The sequence below is a fragment of the Peromyscus eremicus genome, chromosome 4 (assembly GCF_949786415.1).
Source record: "Peromyscus eremicus chromosome 4, PerEre_H2_v1, whole genome shotgun sequence".
Lineage (NCBI taxonomy): Eukaryota > Metazoa > Chordata > Mammalia > Rodentia > Cricetidae > Peromyscus > Peromyscus eremicus.
In genome coordinates this window covers 15,043,671-15,067,923 of record NC_081419.1, presented here as the reverse complement: position 1 = coordinate 15,067,923, position 24,253 = coordinate 15,043,671, and the positions used below count along the sequence as shown (strand labels likewise).

At 51.2% G+C, this 24,253-nt stretch overlaps 3 protein-coding genes across 3 annotated transcripts; all 3 read right to left on the bottom strand.

Moving 5' to 3' along the window:
• Positions 1-207: 207 nt before the first annotated feature.
• Positions 208-4,293, bottom strand: Lcn6 (lipocalin 6). The gene is made up of 6 exons (XM_059258806.1): positions 4,201-4,293; positions 3,875-4,011; positions 1,572-1,642; positions 850-960; positions 549-650; positions 208-314 (listed from the first exon to the last, which is right to left on the bottom strand). The coding sequence occupies exons 1-6, from the start codon at positions 4,291-4,293 to the stop codon at positions 208-210; spliced, it is 621 nt and encodes a 206-aa protein (XP_059114789.1).
• A 9,503-nt stretch (positions 4,294-13,796) lies between these two features.
• LOC131908033 (epididymal-specific lipocalin-5-like) lies at positions 13,797-18,347 on the bottom strand. Its single transcript, XM_059259108.1, has 8 exons — positions 18,174-18,347; positions 17,824-17,960; positions 16,018-16,097; positions 15,451-15,555; positions 15,182-15,283; positions 15,057-15,082; positions 14,729-14,754; positions 13,797-13,898 (listed from the first exon to the last, which is right to left on the bottom strand). The coding sequence occupies exons 1-7, from the start codon at positions 18,279-18,281 to the stop codon at positions 14,734-14,736; spliced, it is 579 nt and encodes a 192-aa protein (XP_059115091.1). The 5' UTR covers positions 18,282-18,347; the 3' UTR covers positions 13,797-13,898; positions 14,729-14,733.
• A 2,107-nt stretch (positions 18,348-20,454) lies between these two features.
• Positions 20,455-23,609, bottom strand: Lcn8 (lipocalin 8). Its single transcript, XM_059258805.1, has 7 exons — positions 23,478-23,609; positions 22,245-22,375; positions 21,719-21,789; positions 21,323-21,427; positions 21,151-21,240; positions 21,031-21,056; positions 20,455-20,466 (listed from the first exon to the last, which is right to left on the bottom strand). Exons 1-7 carry the CDS (start codon positions 23,607-23,609, stop codon positions 20,455-20,457), a joined length of 567 nt encoding a protein of 188 aa, XP_059114788.1.
• Positions 23,610-24,253: the final 644 nt, after the last annotated feature.

The window sequence follows — 24,253 nt, the reverse complement described above, 5'->3', positions numbered from 1 at the left end:
AAAATCACTTTATTTTCTTGGGAGAGCAGAGGACCAACCAGCCACTGAGCAAAGACAGTGCCTGCCCACCTCCACCAGGATGCCAGGATGCTGTGGTGCTTTCTCCGGGGTGTGGCACTCACTGAAAACCAGGGCAAGAGTTGGGGTGGGACTCCTGACAGCCATTATCCTCACCTTCGGTGACCTTTCCACCAGCAGAGCCACGGGCTACGCAGGCTTTGAAGAGGGTCCACCCGGAGTCCCAGGCTCCTCAGGGAGCCAAGAGTGATGCACGAAAAGGTGGCCTACCTGGAGGATCTTGTGTGCACACGTGACTGTAAGAACCAAGCCAGTTGTGGGAACAGGGCTGTAGCAGCTCCCAGGACCCTACCCACAAGCCTCTTCCCGAGGAGGCTGCCCCTCCAAGCCTGACTATGACAGGCATGGGTGATCCCTTGAAGCACCCATAAACCAGTAAAAGCGAGAGACCAATCACCTCCACCAATCCAGCCACTCCCTGTGTGTCAGAACTGCCTGTGCTCCCGATGGCCAGTACCAGTAACACTCACAGTCCTTCTGCAGCTGGGCCTGCTGGTGGGACAGGAAGCCCAGACCCTGGCTCCATTTGGTGAACAGCTGCATGGCCTCGCGGCTGGCCATCTCTGTCCGACCTGGACACAAAGGAGCAGTTTCTGAGAGACGGTCAGAGTGCGGAGAGCGTGGTTGTGTCCCCTGCCCCTTTCTTTACCCCAATCCCTAGCCAACCTCAGGGTGGCTGGGGCTTGTCCCTGTATGCTCCCTGCTAGGACACAGAGTACCTGTGTCTGGGGGCACCAGGGACGCCGAGCAACCTTGCCTGTCCCCACTTACTGTACAACTCCACGGTGTTGAAGGCCTCGTCCCCAAATTCCAGCTGTGTGAAGATGACAGCATAGTCCTTGAAGTTCGTGCCCAGTACCCGATAATCCAGCACACCAAGAGCTAGAGAGCAAACGCAAGATCCCAGGGCAGCAAGGGGGACAGGGCCATCATGCCAGCCAGGCGTGGAGCCGAAACTGGCCGTTAAGATGGAAAGCAGATTCAGGACCAGACCCTATCAAACTTCAGCAGAGCTCTCAAGCTGTCCCCAGGTCCCTGACCCCTACACTGTGCCAGCAAGAAGGAGTTCTTAGATGCCGGTAGACAGATGGACAGAGGAGTGTTTGCCCCAGCTCAGCCTGGGGTGACTGAAGAGCAAGTGGTCACCCTTTCCCAGTCCTATCCTATGGGGGTAGAATGCCTCTAACCAGGCACCCTGCTCCCTGAACTCATGAAGGAGCCCAGGGATTGAGATTAGGACCCCCACAGGCATCTGGGCACACAAGGGTGAGAATATGAGGTCTAAGACCTCCATTCAGGGGCCTCTCTCCCCTGAGGATTGACCCCAGGGTCCCGACTGTCAGATCTTTTAATGGTGCACAGAGCTATGCCAAGGGCTCTGGAGCAGAGTGGTCTCCTTCTGCCAGGCCTGGCCCTACCAACTGCAGCCTGGGAACACACAGGGGCTGGCTTCATGGTGATTTGTGAGGAGGTCCCAGTGACGTCACACTCACAGGGGTTCTCAAACGCCCATCGGGAATCTTGCTTCAGCAGCTCCACAGTGCTCTGACGACATCCATCTGGTCTAGGAAGCAATGGGAAGAAAGCCTCTGAGACTCACACGTGGCCCCACTGGGGGGAAGGCCTCAAAGGGAGCTCACCTCTTTCATGATGCCTGGGTTACCCAGAAAACCCACCCTGGGGTCTGAGAAGCACTTATCATCCCCTTCATTTCCCAAGGGATCCACACTGTCGGGTGCTGAGGGCTGAAGAGACATCAGCCTGTGGTTCAGATGAGAAGACACTATCCAGAAGTCCCCCGAGGAGTCAGCCTCTGAGGTGAGCAAATGCAAGAGAAGCGCAGCAGGGTCTGTTAGACATAGCAAGTGTCTGCACAGACGCCTGGGAACAGGACACCCACAGGGCCAGATGCTGGGGCTTCAGAAGGAAAAGCAGCAGAAGCTGGTCCAGCAGACGAGGAGGTGCCCTAAACCCACATCAAGGTCTGGGTAAATACATAGATCAAAGGAACAGAATAAGAAGTTAAAAAACAAAGAAAACTTACCCGGACACCTACCCATGACAAAGGTCATAAGCCATGTGGGCCTGCCAGCTACCTGAGTACATCTCACATTTTTACCACAGGCAAAATTCTGGAGTACCAAAGATTCAAGACTTCCAGAAACAGAAAGAGAAAGGAGCACCTCTCCCCACTCAATGTCACAGCACCCAGAACCCTCAGAAGCGAAGGCTGGTGTATATACAGTGCAGAACTAAAAAGCACTTCATAGAAAAAAAGTTCCCCTCGGACCTGAAGAAATGACCCGGCAGTTAAGAGCACTTGCTGGTCTTGCAGAGGACCCAGGTTTGGTTCCCAGCACACACATGGTAGCTCACAACCATTCGTAACTCCACTGCCAAGGGATCTGATGCTCTTTTCTGACCCTTGTGGACATCAGGCATGCACATGGTACAGAAACATGCATGCAGGCCAAATATTCACACACATACATTTAAAAAAAAAAAAAAACCAGCCGGGCGGTGGTGGCGCACGCCTTTAATCCCAGCACTCGGGAGGCAGAGCCAGGCGGATCTCTATGAGTTCGAGGCCAGCCTGGACTACCAAGTGAGTTCCAGGAAAGGCGCAAAGCTACACAGAGAAACCCTGTCTCGAAAAACCAAAAAAAAAAAAAAAAAAAAAAAAACCAACATCAGAAAAACAAACTGGGAAGTATGTCTGTAACTAGTTTGGTCTTTTGCTTTGGTTTTTGGTGTGCTTTGTTTTGGTTTTCTGGTGTTTTGAGACAGGATTTTCTGATTTTTTGATACAGAATTTCTCTGTGTAGCCCTGGCTGTCCTGGAACTCTCTCTGTAGACCAGGCTAACCTCAAACTCAGAAATCTGCCTGCCTCTGCCTCCCGAGTGCTGGGATTAAAAGTGTGTGCCGCCATCACCTGGTATAACTAGTTTTTATCACAGACTAGTTGCAGGTTTAAGGTGGAAACTCGAGCCGTTGGGCACCATTGTTGCTGGAGAGCTTCTCTCCAGGTCCCACCAAGCCCCGCAGTCCCACAACCCACGTATTATATTACAACCCACGCTTATATTACTTATAACTGTATGGCCATGGCAGGCTTCTTGCTAACTGTTCTTATGTCTTAAATTAACCCATTTCTATAAATCTATACCTTGCCACGTGGCTCGTGGCTTACCAGCATCTTTACATGCTGCTTGTCCTGGCAGTGGCTGGCAGTGTCTCCCTGTCCTTCTTCCTGTTCCCCCAATTCTCCTCTCTCCTTGTCCCGCCTATACTTCCTGCCTAGTCACAGGCCAGACTGGCATGAAACCTTGGTGATCTCCTTCCTGAGGCCAAGCCAGTGGCCCTGAGGACCAAATGCATGAACCAACTTCCACAGGTTCCAAAAGACTCACAGAGAAAAAGGGCTGCATACTGACCAGGGCCAGGCAAGGCACTGAGAACAAAGGAGTACCAAGTCATGCAGTCAGAGGCCAGGAACACAGATGCAATAGGCTGGCAGAAAGTGGCTGAGTCAGAGCAGAGTCCGCTACGGAAAAGAAGAATGCGCAACAGATGCAGGAACATGCCCCTCCGGAGAGCTCAGGGAAAAGAGGAGACTAACCTGGGGAGCACAGGGGAGTGGGGAGCACACAGAGCCAACCGTGTATCCAGGAGCGGGTCTGCAGAGTCTAGTCCTCTACCTGAACCTGATGGACAAAGCCTGCAGCCCCTCTGGTGAAGGTGCTCCCGCCTCGGAAGCTAAATCAGAGTCACACAGCTCGAGGGTTGCCTACTCACCCATGCCTAGAGGACTGAATTCTCAACTTGTTGTCTGGAGTAAGAGCCACCATAACACCTTCCACATTCTTCATGTCCTTCTCCATGAAGTCCTTTGCACGGGAGGCCACAGCGAGGATGTACCAGGGACCAATGAGCTAGAGGAAGCATCAGCTGAGACACCCAGCTCTCCCCCCTCAAAGCACAGTCAAAGAACTCCAACACCCTTCATGCAGTCTAACTCCCTCCATCCATGCTTGTCCAAACTGATTCTTGGGGATCCAAAAGCTATGACGCCTCAAAAGTGGGGCCTGGCCCTAGGACCTGCTACCCAAGAAGGCTGTTACCTGCTTCGGATCCAGCCTTCCCAGCCACACTGCCTGGACCCAGGGCAAAGAGACCAAAGCAGGAAGAGCAGCCGTCAGAAGTACCACCTTCATTCTCCCAGAGGCCCAGGCACACCACGCAGTAGGCCAGGATGTGCCATCTCCCACCAGGAAACAGCTTATATGACTGTGCGTGCCTCAGTGTGGGTGGCCACTAACTGCCAGGATATCATCCTGACCTCTCACAAAGCAAAGAAACTCAGGGTGGGGGAGGGCACTGCTAAACTGTGGCGGCCTTGGTGTCTAGCTCAGACTTGTGACAGAAATGAGAGAGGCCCAGGAACCTGTTCAAATCAACAGAACAGTGCCAGCTCCTCACAAGGTTCCAGAGTAAGCCTCCTGAAGCTGGCCACCCTGCTTTCTCCCCTTCCCGGGATCAGCAATCTCCCCAGCTGAGTCTGCTCTTCGGGGGCTGGCCAAGCAGGCCCGAGCTGAGGCCGAGTTCCAGTCTCGGCTGGTCAAGCACAAGTAGTCTGTCCAGACTCTGCAGTTTCAGACATCTTTTGTCTCAATCATTAAAAATACAAAAAGCCATCCCAAAGACTTCCTTTTACGCTTCCATTCTCCCACACACACTGGCCCACACACACTGGCCCACACAACCTTCTGCTTTGCTGACCTGTGGCCTCCCACTGACCCCAACAGCCAGTTCTGCAGCCTAACTGTCCTGTTCCATCTGTCCCCCTATCTGGATCTATCCATTCTCCATCCATCTCCAGCTGGGCCACATCTAGCTCTCTGCTCCCTAAGACCAAATCCTGACAGACTTCAGCCAGACCCTAAGGCTCCCCTGATTGGGGTCTGCAGCCGATCCCCAAGGATCCCCTGATTGCTGTCTGTAGCCTGAGCTATCCACCACCAAGTCATTGGAGCTGCTATCAGAAGCAGTTCTGGGTGGGGTTTATCTGGCCCACCATACTTGAGGGGTGGCAGAGGTGGTAGGTGAATCCTGCTGCCTCCAGAAAAGACCTTAGCCACACACTGCCTGAGACTGGCTCATCTACTCCCTCATTCACTCATCATCAAAGATGTACTGAGCACTTCTGTAGAACAAGGCTGCAGGCGCTCAGGACCCACCACAGAGCAAACTGAAGCTCACACTTTGCCCCCATACACCCATGCCCCTCATCATCCCTATCCTCACTCCAAGCCAGACTTGAGAACCCATGGGTGCAATGTGTCCACAGCTTGAGTCTCTGCAGAAAGGAGATCTAATAGAGCTCCTCCCAGACCCTGCTGTGGAGAGGTAAAGGTGCACAAGCCAGACCCTGTGTAAACATCAGCTAAGTGTCCTTCTGTCCAGCTCAGTAACCCAGAGTCAGACCTTGAACTTGGATTAGGATGGTTCCTGGCTGCTGACCTCCCAGATACCTGATAGAAGAAAATAAAATTTCTTTTAGGAAGACAATGGTCCAAAATTCCCATCCTAATCTTCAGATCAATGCAGTCAATCATTTTAAAACATATTTTCCAGTCAAAACACATGGGACCAGGACAACAGCGGGGGGAGGGGAGGGGGGCGGAGGGGGGTGACAGGAAGAACAGGCCCGTGACTATGCCTGGGTCCTCCAAGGCAGACAGAAAAGAGTTCTGAAGACAGTGCTCACAGGCAAAGCCACCTTTGGAAGTTCTTGGAGGCCACCAGACATCATAAAAAGTGGTGTAGGAAAGGAATGTCCATGAGAGTCAGGTCAGAGTAGGTTACTGTGCTTGAATTTCCTCACCACTTGCGAAAGTTATGCCCCTAAAGAAGAGAACTGCAGCCACACTAGTCATGAAATATACTGCCAGGCAGTGGTGGTGCACGCCTTTAATCCCAGCACTCAGGAGACAGAGCCTGGTGGATCTCTTAGTTTGAGGCCAGCCTGGTCTGCAGAGTCAGTTCCAGGACAGCCAGGGCTACACAGAGAAACCCTGTCTCAAAAAGGAAAAAAAAAAATGTATTACTATGATATATTGTGTCCCCCAATATATTGTGCATCCTAATAAACTTATCTGGGGTCAGAGGACAGAACAGCCACTAGATAGACATAGAGGCCAGAAAATGGTGGCACACATACCTTTAATCCTATCACTTGGGAGGCAGAGATCCATCCAGATCTCTGTGAGTTCAAAGCCACACTGGAAACAGCCAGGCATGGTGACTCACACACCTTTAATCCCAGGAAGTTGTAGCTAGAATTTTCCTGCCTGGCCCACAGTCAGGGCAAATCTCTCTCACCTGCCAGTCCCACAGCCACTCAGACCCGACCAAGTAAACACAGAGACTTATATTGGTTACAAACTGTATGGCCATGGCAGGCTTCTTGCTAACTGTTCTTACAGCTTAAATTAATCTATACCTTGCCACATGGCTCGTGGCTTACCGGCATCTTTATATGCTGTTTCTCATCGTGGAGGCTGGCAGTGTCTCTCTGACTCAGCCTTCCACTTCCCAGCTTTATTCTCCTCCTTGCCCCACCTACACTTCCTGCCTAGCCAATGGCCAATCAGTGTTTTATTTACTGACTAATCAGAAACACATTTGCCATACAGAACATCCCACAGCAGGAAGTGATGAAAGAAAGCAGAAAGGTATATAAGGCATGAGGACCAGGAACTAGAGCTGGTTAAGCTTTTAGGCTTTTAGCAGCAGTTCAGCTGAGATTCATTCTGGATGAGGACTCGAAACAGGATCAGCTGAGGAATTGGCAAGGTGAGGTGGCTGTGGCTTGTTCTGCTTCTCTGATCTTCCAGCGTTGACCCCAGTACCTGGCTCCAGGTTTGTTTTTTATTAATAAGACCTTTTAAGATTCATGCTACATTACTACAATTGCATTATCAATAAATTTTAAAAATTTAACCTAGAGAACTCTCTCCCGGGGGAGAGATGGCTTGATCCCAAATCGTGAGAAATATGTTTCTGTTGTTTAAACTGCTCAGCCTCCAGCACTCTGCTGTGGCATCCAGAGCTGACTACCAGACAACTACCAGTAAGGAAGCAGAGCACACACATTCACAGAAACGACACGGATCAGTTAGGACTCTTATGAACCAACCAGGCCTGTGAAATGAATACAAGCTGTCCTATAAAAATAAAGGTATCCTTGTCTCTACTTAGCTACTAGAAGAAGAAACTGAATAAGAGTTAAAATATTTCAGCTAATGAAAACGGTCCCACCAGTGAGGGCGGAAGGTGGAGTGGCGGGACCCGAGGCGAGGTTCTGGGCACGCCTGCCCGTGCCCTCACTGGGCTGTGGCCATGGTCCTCAAGAAGCTGCAGCAGCGGGACCTGGAGGCAGAGCATGTGGAGGTTGTGCGACCAGCTTGCGAGTCCTGGTGGTGTCGGCTAAGTTCGAGGGAAAGCCACTGCTCCAGAGACACCGGCTGGTGAATGAACGCTTAGCTGAAGAGCTCCCGCACATCCACGCCTTTGAGCAGAAAACTCTGACCCCAGAGCAGTGGACCTGAGAGTGGCGGAAGTGAGGGACCCAGGCCTGAACAGCCATTAAATTGTAAATCAGGTCAAAAAATAAAGAAAGAAATTAAAAAAGAGAGAAAGAAAGAAAGAAAGAAAGAAAGAAAGAAAGAAAGAAAGACAGACAGACAGACAGAAAGAAAGAAAGAAAGAAAGAAAGAAAGAAAGAAAGAAAGAAAGAAAGAAAGAAAGAGAAAGAAAATTATGCCAGGCAGTGGTGGTGCATGCCTTTAGTCCCAGCACTTGCGAGGCAAAGGTAGATGGATCTCTGTGAGTTCAAGGCCAGTCTGGTCTACAGAGTGAGTTCCAGCATAGCCAGAGCAACACAGAGAAATCCTGTCTCGAAAAAAAAAAAAAAGAAAGAAAGAAAGAAAATTATAACAACACTCTAAGCTGAATTGAACGTGCTAAGGCATATACAATGAAAGAACCAATATTGGCACAAGACACTCCAAGACCAAGTTCTCAGCATAAAGAAAATTTATTTGCCCCAGAGGGACAAAGGGCAGGAAATAAGAGACAAAAACAGGAGAGAGAAGAGGGGAAAGGGGCAAGGGAGAAAGGGAAGAGAAATTTGTCCCAGAGGAACAGAGGACTGCCTCTGGACAGAGAGGAGACAGACACGGCCCACAGGTAAATGGTGGTTTAGAAAGGTAAAAGGGAAACCCCTTGTTAGGATGAGGTGTTTAATTTTGATTGGACAGGTTAATTAGGTGAACCAAAGGGGCTTTTGATAGCTGGACCTTGGTGGTCAGCCTCAGGAGGAGGAAGTGGCCAAATTGGGGAAGAGACCTTGATGGTTGGCTTTAGGAATGTAATCCAATGGTTTAGCAAGGCAGAGGGAATGGGGATGGGCAAAGCCTGCCAGAGCCATGCGTGCCATGCTCGGGCCTGTTAGAGCCCTTCACGTGGGTGTTGTCTTGATTGGTTTTTGCCAACTCGATACAAACCTAGACTTATCTAGGAAGAGGGACTATTAACTGAGAAGAAGTCTCCACCCAGATTGCCTGCAGAGCATTTTCTTGATTAATGGTTGATGCAGGAGGGCCCAGCCCACTGTGGACACTGCCACCCCTGGGCAGGTGGTCCTGGGTTGTGTAGGAAAGCAAGCTGAACAAGCCGTGGAGGTAAGCCAGCAAGCAGTGGTCCTCCAGAATTTCTGCTTCAGCTCCTGCCCCCAGGTTCCTTCCTTGAGTCCCTGCTCTGACTTCTCTCAGTGATGGAGTGTGACCGCAGAGTTATATACACCCTTTCCTCCCGAAGCTGCTTTAGGTCATGGTGTTTTATCACAGCAACAGAAACCCTGACTAAGGACAGCATTAAAGAAAATAAGGGGCTGGAGAGGTTGGCTCGGTGGTTGAGTATGCTTACTGAAACACAGGAGTGAACCAATGGCTGAGGAGCCCCCATGGAACTGGACCAGGCCCTCTGGATAAGTGAGACAGTTGATGAGCCTGAACTGTTTAGGGGCCTCCCAGGGAGTGGGACCAGGACCTGTCCTTGGTGCATGAGCTTGCTTTTTGGAACCTACTGTCTATGGTGAGACACTTTGCTCAGCCTCGGTGCAGGGAGGAGGGGACTGGACCTGCCTCAGCTGAGTCTACCAGGCTGGGCTGACTCCCCAGGGGAGACCTTGCCTTGGAGGAGGTGGGAGTGGGAGGTGGATTAGGGGGGAAGCTGGGGGGTGAGAGGAAGGAGGACGGGGGAATCCGTGGCTGATATGTAAAATTAAATTAATTATAAAATAAAAATATTTATAATAAAAAAAGAGTAACTGGGTTCAGTTCCCAGAAATCACATCAGGAAGCTCTCAGCTGCCTGTAACTCCAGTACCAAGGTTTCTGACACCCTCTGGCCTCTGGATACCTGAACACACCTGGTGTACACACAGTCATGCAGCCACATACACAAACACAAATAAAAATAAATAAATCTCCTTTTTTAGTGATAAAAGGAAATCTCTCAGGGTCTCCAAGTAAAATGAACAAATTAGTCTCCAGAGTGAGAGACACACGTATGAAAGAGGTCAGGCAAGCGAGCGGCCCTCAGAGATGCAGGAACGGGCTGTCTCTACAAGGGGCAACGACTGGAACCTGAGCTGAGCGTTTTCTCTCAACTACATAAAAATGCCCTTCTGCCCTCTCCTGGATCGCCCTGCTATCCTGGGACACAAGGCACCTGCATCCCTGTTTGCCACATTTTTTTTTTTTTTTTTTTTTTGGTTTTTTGAGACAGGGTTTCTCTGTGTAGCTTTGCGCCTTTCCTGGAACTCACTTGGTAGTCCAGGCTGGCCTCGAACTCACAGAGATCCGCCTGGCTCTGTGCCACATGTTTTTATCTTTTAATATTCTTCCAGAACATTGGCTTTACTATGCAGAATGTGATATTCCTTCCTATGATTTTTTTTATGAGTTTCCCTCTTTTTTTTTTTTTTCCAAAACAAGGTTTCTTGTGTATCCCTGGCTATCTTGGAACTCACTCTGTAGACCAGGCTGGCCTGGAATTCAGAGATCCGCCTACCTCTCTGCCTCCCAAGTGCTGGGATTAAAGGCGTGCACCACCACCACTCAGCTGCTTCTTTGTTTTGTTTTTTTTTTTTCACAACAATTCTTTTAAAAATGTATTTTTTTTAAATTTTTATTTTGCAATACAATTCAGTTCTACATATCAGCCACAGATTCCCTTGTTCTCCCCCCTCCCGCCCTGCTTCTTTGTTTTATTCTGCTCATTTTCTCTAAATTTTGGGAGTCTCTAAGGCGATGTTTTCATCAAGTTTAGGAATAACTTTGCATTTTATGACCTTATAAAACATTTTTGTCTATATAAAATTTGTGACTTGATATTATCCTAAACTTGATAGCTTAGGATAATCTGGTGACTAACTTTGTCACCATAATTAGATTAATAAACACCTTGGGCCTTAGTGAGGCACCCCTCTGGGGTGTGTCTCTGAGGGTGTTTCCACAGAGGTTTAACTGAAAATCCACCTTGAATGTAGGTCATCGTCCCACGTGCTGAGGTCTCCTGGACCGAATACAAGAGGGAAGGAAGGAAGAAGCCATTGCTGACATTTCACTGTCCCTGCCTCATGACCTGTCAAGTTCAAGGAGTCCCAGCTGCATGCCCCCACTGCCATGAACCCTGCCATGCCTTCCCCAGTATGACGGACAGGGCCCTCACCGCTTGATTGCTTTTGTAAGATATTTGGTCACGGTGGGAAAAGTGACTGACACCGACACTGTTGATTCTAGCATGTTTCTGCACATTTCTTGCCCTGTTCTATTCCTACGGCTGCCTTGCTGGTGTGTAGGGGCGGTCGTCTGTGCTTCACCCCTGAAGCACCGCCCCTAGTAGGCAGCAGGTAACTGCTAGGTACCTGCCCCCACCCAGGGCGTGGCCAAGACAGGGACCCCTTAAGACCTGAGATGCGTATGTACTCGCTCTCTCTTGGCTACCTTGTGGATGCTGGATGCTGGATGCTGGACTGCAGACCAAGTCAGAGTTCTCCAGAGAACCGTGGTGGACTGCACCTCACCTCTCCTGGATCCCATAACTGGCCTCTTTGCTTGCTGTAAGTTTACCCAAAATAAACCTCTTTTGACTATCAGATAAACTACGTGGAATTGCCTCCTTAATTTCCACTATACTGGTGTATATGCGTGTAGAGGCCAGAGGCTGGCATTAGGTGTCTCACTCACTCTCATCTTTTTTTTCTTTTTTCCAAGACAGGGTCTCTCATTGACCCTGGAGCTCAACAACGTGTCTAAACAAGTTGGCCAGCTCTTTTCCAGGAAACCTCTGAGATAATCTCAGTCCCTCTGTCCTCTCTTCCTCAGACTGGGACACTGACATTTATTTGTCCAACCTGATGCTGAGTCCATGCAATGTCCTTTCAGCTCTGAGATTTCCTTCTTGCTCTTTGTGACAGTCCCACTTCGTGCTGAATTTCTCTCTGATTGGTCGTTGGCTATTTATTTATTTGTGAATCCTTTCTTTTTACCATGCCATTAATTTCCTTTTTCCTTTAACATGCTTATGATGCCTCGTTAGACATCTCTCTTCTGAATCCAACTTTGTTTCTTCTCAGGGTCATGTTGGACTAACTATTCCTTTTTTCTCCCATAGATCCTGCTTTTCTGTTTGTATATCTAGTAACCTTTCTGTGAAGCATCAGCAATAACACATTATAAAATCCCTACCTACATTCAACACTGGAGAGATGACTCAGTGGTTAAGAGCATTGGCTGTTCTTCCAGAGAACCCAGGTTCAATTCCAAGATCCCACACAGCAGCTCATAACTATCTATAACTCCAGTTCCAGGGGATCCAACTCCCTCTTCCTACCTCCTTGGGCACTGCATGCACGTGGTGCACAGACATACACACAGGCAAAACATCCATGCACATAAAAATACTTTTTAAGAAATACATAGAAGCCCTATTACAAATAAATAAATAATATAAAAGCCCTGCATTCTGTAGCCTTTGCAAAGTATACTTTGTCCGAGACTGGGTTGCATGCTCCTCAGTTCTGACCCTCGTGTTACTGTGTTGGGGTTCTCAGGTGGTAAGTGAGGCTCCAGTAAAGCCATTCACTGTGACTCTATACAAGGGGGCTAAAGTCCTTATGAGGACAGGGAGACTGACCATATAAAGCACTCTGCCTCCCAACTTCCATGTCCACCAGTCAGGAAGAGAGCCCCTACCTGAAGGTAGACTTTCTTGTGTCTATGCATGTGCATGTGTGAGAGCATGTGTACATATGTGTACATTCATGTGGAGGCCAAAGGTCAACATCAGGTGTCTTCATCATTCACTCCCCACCGTTTTTGATACAGGGTGGCTAATTGAACCTGGAGCCCAACAAGTTGGCCAAATAGGCTAGCCAACAAGCCCCAGAGATCCTGCTGTCTCCATCTCCCCAGCTCTGGGACTACAGGTATGTAGCACAGTGTCTGGCACTTTTTGACATGGGCTACGAGGCACTAAATCCATGTCTGCATGCTTGCATGTCCGTGCTTTACTGGCTGAGCCGTGTCCCAGCCCTGAAAACGAACTTCTGGCCCATGATCGTGGACTGGAGGTCACATGATCGTGGACTGGAGGTCAAGCTCCAGAACTGTGCAATGATGAACTGTGGCTGGAGTCCACAGTCTGGAGCCGGAAGTCCAACCTCACGCTAGGCTCCTGGGACTTGGTGCAGGCTTGGACCAGAAGATCTGAAGGAAACCGCAATACTCCCTGTGCCCTTAGCACATCAGAACCTCGCCTCAGAATGCCTCTTCGGAGGTTTCTCTGGCACTTGCTTCAGGATTTGAGGTGGGCAAGGGGTGTAGTTTTCTCTTTGTGAGACTCTGTGGTGTCTCACTCAGATGCCTGGGGGTCAGCAACATTTCTCCACTCCAGCTGGGCCGGTTCTCCCCCATCCCATACTGTTCCACCCCAGGTACCACTTTCCTGCTTCCATCTTGGGGCTGCTGCTCTTGGGAAGCAGAACCCATTTGCCCCAAGGGGCTGGTGCTCACATCACCCCACATTCCTGTCCTTTCTGCCCACTAGCTGCTGCAGCAACGAAAAGAGGCAAGGTAAGCAGACAGTGGCTTTAGGCCATGGAGGGACAGACACCATGATGGGCACTCGGAACTGACTGGGAAGGGCCGAGCAGGGGACTAGAGAGCAGCCACATCCAGGAGGACCTTGAAAACAGTAGCTGGGGATTTGAACTCCACACAGTAGGGAGCCTTAGGAAAATACAGGCAGCAAAGGGGTCTGTTCCTCTTCCTCTTCCATTTGAGAGACCTACTGAGACCACAAGAGAAGGTTTGCTCTTATCTCTGCTTGTGGCCTGCTAGGACCACTTCCAGATCCTAAGAGGACAGGAGACTGCTCCAGAGTGAGGATGGGGCTGTGGGCCTGAATCAGTCGGTGGCACCTGATGGGCTATGTGAGGTATGTCCATTGCAGAATATTCATTAAAAAAATGTAATGCATTTGCACTCCTGTGGGTCACTGTGGACAGAAACCAAGGTGATCGATCACAGGTGTGCCCCTACCTCCCATCTGTCACCACCCACCCTCAAAAAAGATGCTAGGCAGCAAGCATGTGGCAGCAAGGTTTATTTGTCACAGGTCAAGGAACACCTTGGGTAGGGGCAGGGGAGGCCAGATGGGCAGAGCTACCACCTCCTCCTCAGATCATTTCCTGCAGGCAAAACAACAGAGCTCAGGGCTGTGTGTGGCCTCCAGGGACCCTGAGGCACTGGTCAAGGTCACAGGCGAAGGGCCTGGCATCCTAGCTACCTGGCTTTAGCAAAGCACTGGTTCCCTGAGCCTTGGTTTCTCTATCTGTAAAATGAGTCGTATTGCCAACATCTAGGGGATAGGTTGTGGAAATGAGGTCATGCTGGTGATGGACCAGCACAGTGCTGGATATACAGAAACCTAAGACATCTAACAGGGTCCATATCTCCCCTTGACCCACCCCCTGATAGCACCTGAAGGGACGGACAGGGTCAATCAGCAGTTCTGAGCATCCCTGCTGGGCAGAACATTGAGGACAAGGGGCCTACCGTGCAGCTCTGTCCCAATATCCCACCCACACCTACCCACACAATCACTTCCCTCCTAGGATTTTGCCTGACAGCTTGGACTCATATTCCCAACTACGTTTTTTTTTTTTTTTTTGGTTTTTCGAGACAGGGTTTCTCTGCGTAGCTTTGCGCCTTTCCTGGAACTCACTTGGTAGCCCAGGCTGGCCTCGAACTCACAGAGATCCGCCTGGCTCTGCCTCCCGAGTGCTGGGATTAAAGGCGTGCGCCACCACCGCCCGGCCCAACTACATTTTTTTCCAAACAACAAAACAGATGCCTCTCTGGAACTGTCAAGCAATGCTACTATTGGGTGTCCTCATCAGAGGAGAGGTACACACACACACACACACACACACACACACACACACACACACACCACCAGGATCAGGATCGAGTATCAGAACACAGGGGCTGCAGTAGAGAATGAAGGATGTGGGCTTACCTTATTCAGGACTTTGGTTCACCTCCCTGCATGAAATGGAGGCAGGAGAGGGTCAGACCCCACCACAGAGGCCTTCCCCAGCTGCTGAGGCCAGAGGAAAAACAGCCCAGAGAGGATAACTGAGTCCTCTTGATCCTTGGGCAGCCTGTGTTCTGGAACTTGGATCTGCCTGCTCCAGTAAGTGTGATCAAACACACTCCCCAGCTGCCCACAGCTACCAGGCCAGTGGAAAGCTCCCACGCTCATCAATGTGATAGAAAGGACATGTGAAAGAGTCCCCACCCAGCCTGGGTGCCCAGCACAGTCCCAGCTTAGTTCGGAGACTCACCGACTGCAATATGTTCACACAGGTTACTGTAGACAAAAACCAAATGATGAGACAAGGAAAGGACAGGGCAGGCCCAGGTCTTTGCCCATTCCTTGGAGGCCCTGACTTGGGCGAGGCCTACTCACAGTCATGCTTGTTAATGATTATGTTTGATGTGGTGAACCCATTCTCCAAGGCTACCTTCTGGAACTTTCTCAGGACTTTCTCATTGTTGTTCAAACTCCGGCCTGCAGGTGAATATGGACTGAACTTCTACAGTTACAGACTTTCTCTTCCCATCCTGATGTAGCCCTGGGATACTCTCCTATCCCCACTCCAGGGTGGGAAGACATTGAGATGAGGTACAGGAGGGTGACACCCACCCCACCCCCAGATGAGTCCAGGCTGGACTTACTGTACAGTTTCATGGCCCGGTAGACTGTCCCAGCTACTGGAGAAGAGATATCTATGATGGCATAGGTCTGGTAGTCAGTGGCCACAATAGCAACTTCTTTGCTTCCTGGGAACAGAGCAAAATTCTAGACACCCTCCCACTTGCTTGTCCAGGGCTCTCAGTTCCTAGCTATGCTTCTGCCTAGCACATTTGTACACACACAAGCATGTACTCGAAACACACATGGGCAGCCTGGAATGGGCCTGGAGAGTCTGAAGAGGAGGGCAGGGATTCCCTACTGACTCAGATAAATGAATGCTGAATCACATCTAGGATCTCAGAGAGGAAGCCACCAAAATCCTGGCAAAGATGGAGGCTGAGGACAGTGGCTGCAGGGGCTCCTGACATCTGGGCATGACACCCTGGTACCGAGTAGCCCCGCACCGAGAGCTTCAGTCAGGATACATCAAACAACACCCCCAGTGAGGCAGGGTCCCCCACATCCAGAACAGTAAGGACAGACTAAGAATAAGCCAAAGTACCTCAGAGAGGCCACCACACCCACCAAAGCTGGGACAGCGTCCTTGCCTGATATTTTGGTGACCTTGAATTTCCCTGGATGGTCTACTTGAACGGCCCCGGCCTTCTCCAGCACACAGTGGTCCCCACTATGAAGACAAGAAAGTAGGCCAGCCTGTAATCCCAACACTGGGAGGTGAGGGGAGCTGAGTCAAGAGGATTGCAGTTTGATGCCCACGTCAGGGCATCCTGGGCTATAGAGACTGACAAAGGGGGAAAACAGTGAGTCCCTCAGTGGCCAAGAGTGGGTTGGTCTCTTAGGCGTGTTTATACACAGGACTGATCCCTGTGTACATCCCTGAGCATATAGTCCTAGGCAGCCTGGGCTAGACAGACAAAGAGGCAAATGAAGGAGAATAAAGAAAGGAAGGAGACTCCCAGCTTCCTGCCTACCAGGCCGTACACTGTATGCTCTGAGGTGGTGGGCATGGTGGGCAACCCAGGAGTCCAGAAACCAGCCAGATACACGTGTCTTAATATCTGCTGAGCCTATGGCCCCAGAGAGCAGGACCCTTACCCAGTGGCCACCTAGTGAGAAGGAGATGGAGCAGCAAGAGCGACTGGCTGTGGAAATATGCCCCCGGTGACTCCCGAGGAACCACTTACCTGTGCCCACAGATACACAAAGGATCAAGAGACACACCCTGAGGATCAGGGCTGTACATATATCTGAAGGATATAGTCTCTGGGGAACAGTGTCACACTTGTGTCTGAAGCACACAGTTTGAGGAACAGGAACAAACATACCTAAGAGACCCACTCTCTGCCCACTGAGGGACACAGCCTGAGAAAGATGGACACACTGACATGAGGAACGCATTCAGGAGCAGGGAAACACATGTGTGAGCAACAGTCTTTCTGAAGTAAAAGGAACACATTTAGGGGAGAACCTCTTAAAAAACAGGAAGTTATTCATGACTGAGAAACACACTCCGTGGTACAGGGACACAAATATTGAGGGACACACTCAGGAGCAGACACACATGTGTGAGGAACATGGTCACTCACACCTGAAGAACACAATCTTGAGGTGAAGAGTTATGGTTACATCTGGAGAACATATGCTCTGAGCATCAGGGACACACTCAGAGCTGAAGGACACATTCTGACATAAACACACCCAGGGACACCCACAAAAGTGGAAGGGCGCACATTTGAAGGTATACTCTGAGAGGCATGGTTACGTACATCTGAGGACATGCTCCCTGGGGATCAAATCCATGCATGACTGAGGGAGACAGTCTCTGAGGAGCAGAAGCACATACATATCTGAGGGCCACTCTGTGATGAAACGACACACTTTGAAGGGACACTCTAGAACAGGGACGTGCACACGTCCTTGTGGAAGTGACCTGGCCTGAAGGTGTCTACTGGCCAATAGCTACATGCGAAATTGGGCACTGCTGGGCTGTGTGCCAGGATGAAGAGACGACTCGGGTCAGCCTTGCCCCACTTCTCCTCAGGCCTTGCCATCTGTCAGTCAGAAGCTGGCACATCTCATGAGCTAAAGAATTGGACCTTAAAGCTGTCTGGTCTGTTACTTGCTTTGCTCAGAGTCCAGGGTGGCAGTCCAGAGGCCAAACTCCTATCATGATTGTAGAGCTGTAGGCCACTCCATAAACTGTCTTAGTAGACACTGGGACACCAGGATGCCAAAGATGTCTGGTCCCATCTGAAACAGTTGTCCCCTCATCCCTCTCTACAGCTGAGGCTGAGGCACAGACATGGGTCGATGTATCTTTGGGGAAAGCAGAGAGCACTGTCCAGGCTACCCCAGCTTTCCTCTAGGGCCATATAGACAAGGCCTTAACTCACTTGTAATAGGTGGTGGTCAGAGCCAGAAGGTTCTCTTCCAGCTTGACTGTCATGGCTCCCAACTTCTGCTCCTTGTGCGCTAAGCCATGTGTATCCATCATGGAGGCAAAGGCAATCTCATACCAGAGGCCTAAAAACTGGGAGATAGGGGTTAGAGGAAAGAACTGCCTGGGTGTACCAGCATTCAGGATTTGGGACCCTGAGAACCATTTTACATCCCTCCCTTCCAAGGGATGCAGCAGTCTGGAAAGTTCTAGGGGTGAAGGGCACCCAAGATGGTAGAATATTGAGGGCTGACTCTGGGCAGGGCCCAACCCCCTCGGAACTTGGCTCACTATAACTGTGACTACCTTGTTTATATTGAAGTCCTTCAGTTCCGCATCCTGTAAGTCAGACGCCAGCCCCACGCACAGCCACACACACAGCCCCAGCAGGGTGAAGAGCATGTTGCTCTCCATGTGCCTAGTAGTTGGGTACCTGGGTTCAGCTCTCAACCACAGGAAGCCACAGCCTTTGGCTCAGAGCCTCTGAAACTTATATCCTTCCCTGTGGGTGCTTGGAATAGGCATAGAAGGTTCTCATTAGGTGGGCTGGAAGTAGACTGTAAACCAGCCAGGTGGATAGCAGGGCCTCAGGGGACCACCTCCAGGGGACACAGATCTTGTCTCTGGGCGTCCACTCATGTGTGCATCAATCCACTCAGCAACTGAACTGCTCCTTTCCAGCTGTGTGTAGGTGACAGAGCAGGTGTTCCACCAAGGCCCCTCGGCAGGCTTTGGTCATAAGCATGGAGAAGATGAAGACTTGCTAGGGTCAGAACTCTGTCAACCGGAAATCCAGGCAATGATCCAGGCAACAGAGTCCTGGGAATGGCGGAGGCAGGACTGAGGATACTGGAGCCATGCATGGTTGAATCTGTGCAGCTTTGTGCTCAGCAGGCTGAGAATCTTAAGGAGTGGGCCAGAATATCGTGACCCCCTCCAGCCCCATCACTATCTTACTGAGTACTTTAAAGAAGCCACGGCAATCAGCCAAGGGCCACCCGACCAGCAGCCAACACGCTTGGGCTAAAGCCAGACCTGCTGCCCTGGTATTATTATCTTTACCCGCAAACTTGTTTTTGTGGGCGAGATCACAATCTCCAGATTTCCGGAGAAGAGCAAGACACATAGGGCCAAGCCACCTGTGAAGCCTCCACAGCAAAGAGACAGTCCCTTGTAATATCACCCCCTAGGGAAGGCCCAGGCCCTGACCCTGCAGGGCACAGACAAGACAGAAGAGTATTGGCAGCTACAGCAGGCGTTCAAATTATAAGGAGTGGGAACGAGGAGACAGGGAGAACAGTTAAGGATTATAAAAGTGACCCAGGGCTCAGAGCCCTTCGGGAAGGGACGGCTAATACACACAGAGGCAATGGCCATTTGGATCTCCTGGTAGCCCAGCTAGTGGACTGATGCCCCCTCTTTCTTCCTGACAGAAGCCACAAGCTGGTGTCCCCAGCCATCTCAGCAAGCCCCACATTAGCAGCCAGTGACCAGCTCAATTCTCCCTGACCCCTCCAACCTCAGAAGAACGTCAGGTCTTCAGAACTGAGCTATCCTGATGCTAATGATCTCGTCCTAGAAACAGTGGTTTGTAAGCAATCACTGAAGGCCAACAAAGGAAACTCAAGGAGCCTCAGCACCAGGACTTTTGGGTGGGGTGATGCCCACCGGTAACTGCAAGGGTCTGTATTCTTAGAGAATCCCTGTGTTCAAAACAATGTTCAGGGGAGATGGAAAGCATTTTTCCTGCTTTTTGAACAAATGAAGAAGCCCTCCAGGATCCTGCTAACTGCACCCCACCCCCCCACCTATCCTCTCACAAGACACACACAGTGGCCACTGCAACACCTTTGGCCAGCTCCAGAATGTGGCACCAGGTTCCGGGTACTGGCGTCAGGAAAGGGGCTCTGGTATGGACTCAATTCTGTCCTCTGAGTGTCAGCTGCCCATCTGCCCAGTGGGGACAAGGCATCTCAGAGGGATGTGTCGAGGAGAGGTGTAGAGGTAGGCAGCCAACAAAGTGGGCGGTGGGAAGGTTAGAGGTTTCATCACAGCCAGAGCCACACATTTCCATGTGTCTTCACGGGAAGTTCTGCCTCCAGCGTGGCCTTGGCCATCTGGCAGCCTTTTTGGAAAGCGTTGCTCTGCTACTCCTCTGCCCAGATGCCCGCAAAGCTCCAGACCTGCTCTCACTTTTGCTCATGGCATCCTGGGGTGTCACCAGCATTCATGACCAGAATGGACACTGTTCCAGAATGAGGAGAGGGCTGTAGGACACACTGCCCAGGGTAGCATGAATGGAGCAGGGCAGGGCAAGGTGGAGCAGGACCTTTTCACTTGGGAGTCTAGGACTGGCTGCCCTGTGTGTAAGGCAAATTCTTCACCAAGCATTCACCGAAAATTCAGGCTTGTTTCCTCCACCTGGGCCAGAGAACCGTTCCCGCCACCCCTTTCCTTGCCCCCAGGAAAGATGCTGGGCAGCTTTTGGCAGCAGGGTTTATTTGAAGTAGATGCAGGAGGCCCTTCAGGCAGGAGCAGGAGAGGCCAGGTAGGTGGGGCTGCAGCTGCAGGCCTGGGCAGAAGCTATTCAGACCAGTCCCTGCAGGCAGAACAGCAGAGCTTAGGGCCATGTGTGGCCTTCAGGGACCCTGAGACGCTGGTACCCCAGCTGCCTGGCTTTGGCAAAGCATTGGTTCCCTGAGCCTTGGAGTCTCTCTCTGCAAAATGGAGTTATAGTGTCAACCTCTGGGGCCTAGGCTGTGACAGTGAGGTTGTGTAGGTAGCAGGTTAGCATGGTGTTAGACACAGGAAACCCCAAGACATCCAACAGAGCTGAACTCCCCCATCCCACCAACTGGCAGAACATGAAGGGGCAGAGCTGGCCCAGAGCCCTGCACAGTCCTGCTGGACAGAATAATACAAACAAGGGACCTCTCTTGTCCAACTTAGTTGTGTCCCACACCCAAGGGCCCAGCACGACAGCTTGGGGTCACATGGCAGACTGTTCTTTCCAAACTACAGATGCATCTGAAGCTGCCCATCAGGGTTGTTGGTTGTCCTGATCAGTGGAGGGATGGATGACCCCTCCTTTCCAGGACCAGTAGTGCCAGCAGGGGCCCCATGAGGGCCAGGCTGCAATGTAGACCAAGGGTAGTAGGCTCACCTCTTTCAAGAGCTCAGCACACCTCCCTGTGGGATGGGACAGCACGTGGTACAGTCAGGAGGGCATCAGACCCCATAACAGGGGCCCGGTCCAGCCTCCTCCCCAAGGTGATGTGCTCACCATGTCGGGCCAGCATGTAAAGGCCTCGGTCTGCTGTCATTTCCCAAAACCTCCAGAAGCCTGGCTCATCCTCAGTCTCAAGACTCCGAGCTGTGGGGCACAGCAGGGCTGGGCTGGCAGACTGAAAGAAGGCAGCCACAGGGCTCTGCCCCTCAACCCAGGCTGAGCTTACTGAAATACTTGAGCACATGGAAGTTTCTGCCTTGCCAGAGCAGGGACAACTTCAGGATGGTGTAGTGCTCATAGTCCGTGTCCAGCACGTGTATCTTCCTCTGGCCTTCAGGAGTCAGTAGCAGGGTTAGGGAGCCTTGCTCAAACCTGGGGGCTGACCTCAAAGGCTGGGTCTGCAGACTCTAACTCCTTTCTGTTTCTGCCTAGTGCTGGGACCTGCCTGTGACATCCTGGGAAGATAACTTCTCAAGGTCAATCCAGTTCACTAGTAGAGATGAGGGGCCTGGAGTCCAGGGCCTGAGAACCCCAGGAAGGGCACAGAGAGCCTCCGGGCCAGGGGGAGATAGTATCCAGGGTCAGGCAGCTGCAACTTCAGCAAGGAGGCAACAGTACTTACCAGGAAAAGCAAATTCCCCCACAATGTTTCTTTCTGAACCCACGGATGTTTCTGTCACACAGCTTCCTGAGCTGAAAAGCACCAATAGTGTTTGTTAAGAACTTGACAGCCTGCGTCCACCCGATGGGCACATCTTTGAGTGGGGCATACCTTCAGAAAGGGTGCTGGCAAACTGGGGAACATCTTGGAGCCTAGGACCCATGGGAAAGGAGCCATGCATGGGGCAGGGCTGCCCCAGCCTCTCACCTTCAAGGAGCCAGCCAGCTACTACCTGCACATTCTTATCAACGAATAAGGCTTTATCTTAAGCCCTTGCCTATATTTTGGCAGAAATGCAGCTCAAGGAGCCTGAGATCTAGCTTTCTCTGGGGTTGGAGGGCCCAAGCCGGTAGATACGGGGAAGGCTAGTCCACAAACATGCTGATGATCTCTCCACTACAAGAGGTACAGCCTGGACTGTGTTCAACTACATATATGTCTCTTCCTTCCCAGCGGGTCACATCCCCAAATGAGCCAGGCCTCTTACCTGTTATACACAGCCTTCACGGTGATGTTCCTCCCACTGAAGGTGAGGAACAAACCCTCTACCCTCCTTTGAGCCTTCAGCACCAGGTTCTGGTCCGAAGTCACAGCCACCTCCTTCCAGAATCCTGCAATCTAGAGAACAGAACTAGAGGTATCCTTAGCTCTGAGCAGCCGAGCCAAACTGGGTTTGCAGCTCCCGGGCTATAGAGGGTATTTCAGGGACCCTCGGGCAGGGAGTGGGTAGGCTCTGGGAGGCCAATAGATAGTCATGAGCCTGGATGGCCACTTGTCCTTAGCCGAGTTTTCCTTCCCAGGGGACCTTTCAGGACACCAGATAGAAATGTCCCTTCCAGAAGATCCTGACACAAGGCTGGTCTGCCAGGAGACCTTTCCAGCAGGTGTGTGGGGAGCAAGCATCCAGGCCTACAGCTAGCACACTGAATACAGGAGCATGGCTCTACCAACCTCAACTTCCCTGAGATCATGGTTTCCCATGACAGCAATGTTCCCAGAGCACAGGGTATCACCTGAAACTTTTAGAAACTGGTTACTGTTACAAGAGAAAGAATCTGTGTCCCCCCAAAGCTGACCCCTCTGAGTTTACAGTGTGAGTCTGTGGTCTCAGGAAGGATCCAGGGCATAGAAAGAGGAATCTAAGCAAACAAGCTGTCCACTCTGGAGAAGTCTTCTGGCTCCTCAGTGCAGAGCGATAGGGTCATAGGAACCCTATGAACCAGGGAGCAGGAAGGGACCCCAAATCTGTAAATCACCAAGGACCCAGAGGTGACCAGCCTGAGGACAGCAGCTCCTCCCGCGGCACAGGTGGCACATGACAGAACTCAGGGAGGGGAGAAGTCCATGGAGCTCAGAGCCTCACCAGGGCCCTCCACTGCCTGCCTTCTTGGGGATGGTCCTGCCCCTGCCAGCTATCCCGTAGCCAAGTAGGAGTTGGATGAAAGGGGAGCGAGGCCGGGCGGTGGTGGCGCACGCCTTTAATCCCAGCACTCGGGAGGCAGAGCCAGGCGGATCTCTGTGAGTTCGAGGCCAGCCTGGACTACCAAGTGAGTTCCAGGAAAGGCGCAAAGCTACACAGAGAAACCCTGTCTCGAAAAACCAAAAAAAAAAAAAAAAAGAAAGGGGAGCGAGACTTACAATGGCTATCCACTCGGTTCCCTCCCTGTCCACCTTCCCATCAGGCCCCAGTAGTGCCTGCAAGGTAAGAAGAAAGAGGCACCTTCTCTGGTACTAGGTCCACCCTCATAGACTCCGCCTGCAGCCCGTACACCAGGAAGAGTCCCCAGACGGTGCTCAGCAGCCTGGCTTCCATCTCAGGGCCTGCCTTGTGGCTTCTGCTTATGGAGGGCATGGGCTTATATTTGGAGAGTGTGCAAGCATGTGCAACCACCCAGAGAATGTCATTGGGCAAAGCTGGCTGCCAGCTGCTCAGAGACTCAGACTCAGACTCACTCTGCATCAACCCACATCCAGAGAGGGTTGGACCGAGCTAAGACGGTAGTCAAGCTGCCTCCATCCTAGTATTTGGACAGCGATGGACCATGCCCTGAGACTGCACAAACCAACCCCAGCACCACCCTCTGTGTGGCGACCTGGGCAAGCTACTTTATCTCAGTTTCCCCATTTGTAACAGTGTATTTAAAAACAACAGCAAAATATTGAACTGGGCATGGAGCTCTGGGTCACCGCCCCCCCCCCTCAGGAACCTCACTTCCTGCACCATCCTGCGCTCCAGGACCACCCTCCACTCTGCCTATGACTTCTCTTGGCTGCAAGCTTCTGGGAAGCCCTAGAGAGTAACACACTTGAGTGTGTGTGTGTGTGTGTGTGTGTGTGTGTATTTGTATATGGTGTGTGTGTGTGTGTGTGTGTGTGTGTGTGTGTGTGTGTGTGTTCTTGTTGGGGGAAAGGTGTGCACATATTCTCATGGGTGTGGAAGCCAAAGGTCAACCTCGGGTATTGTTCCTCGGGTACCATTCACTTTGTGTTTTGTTT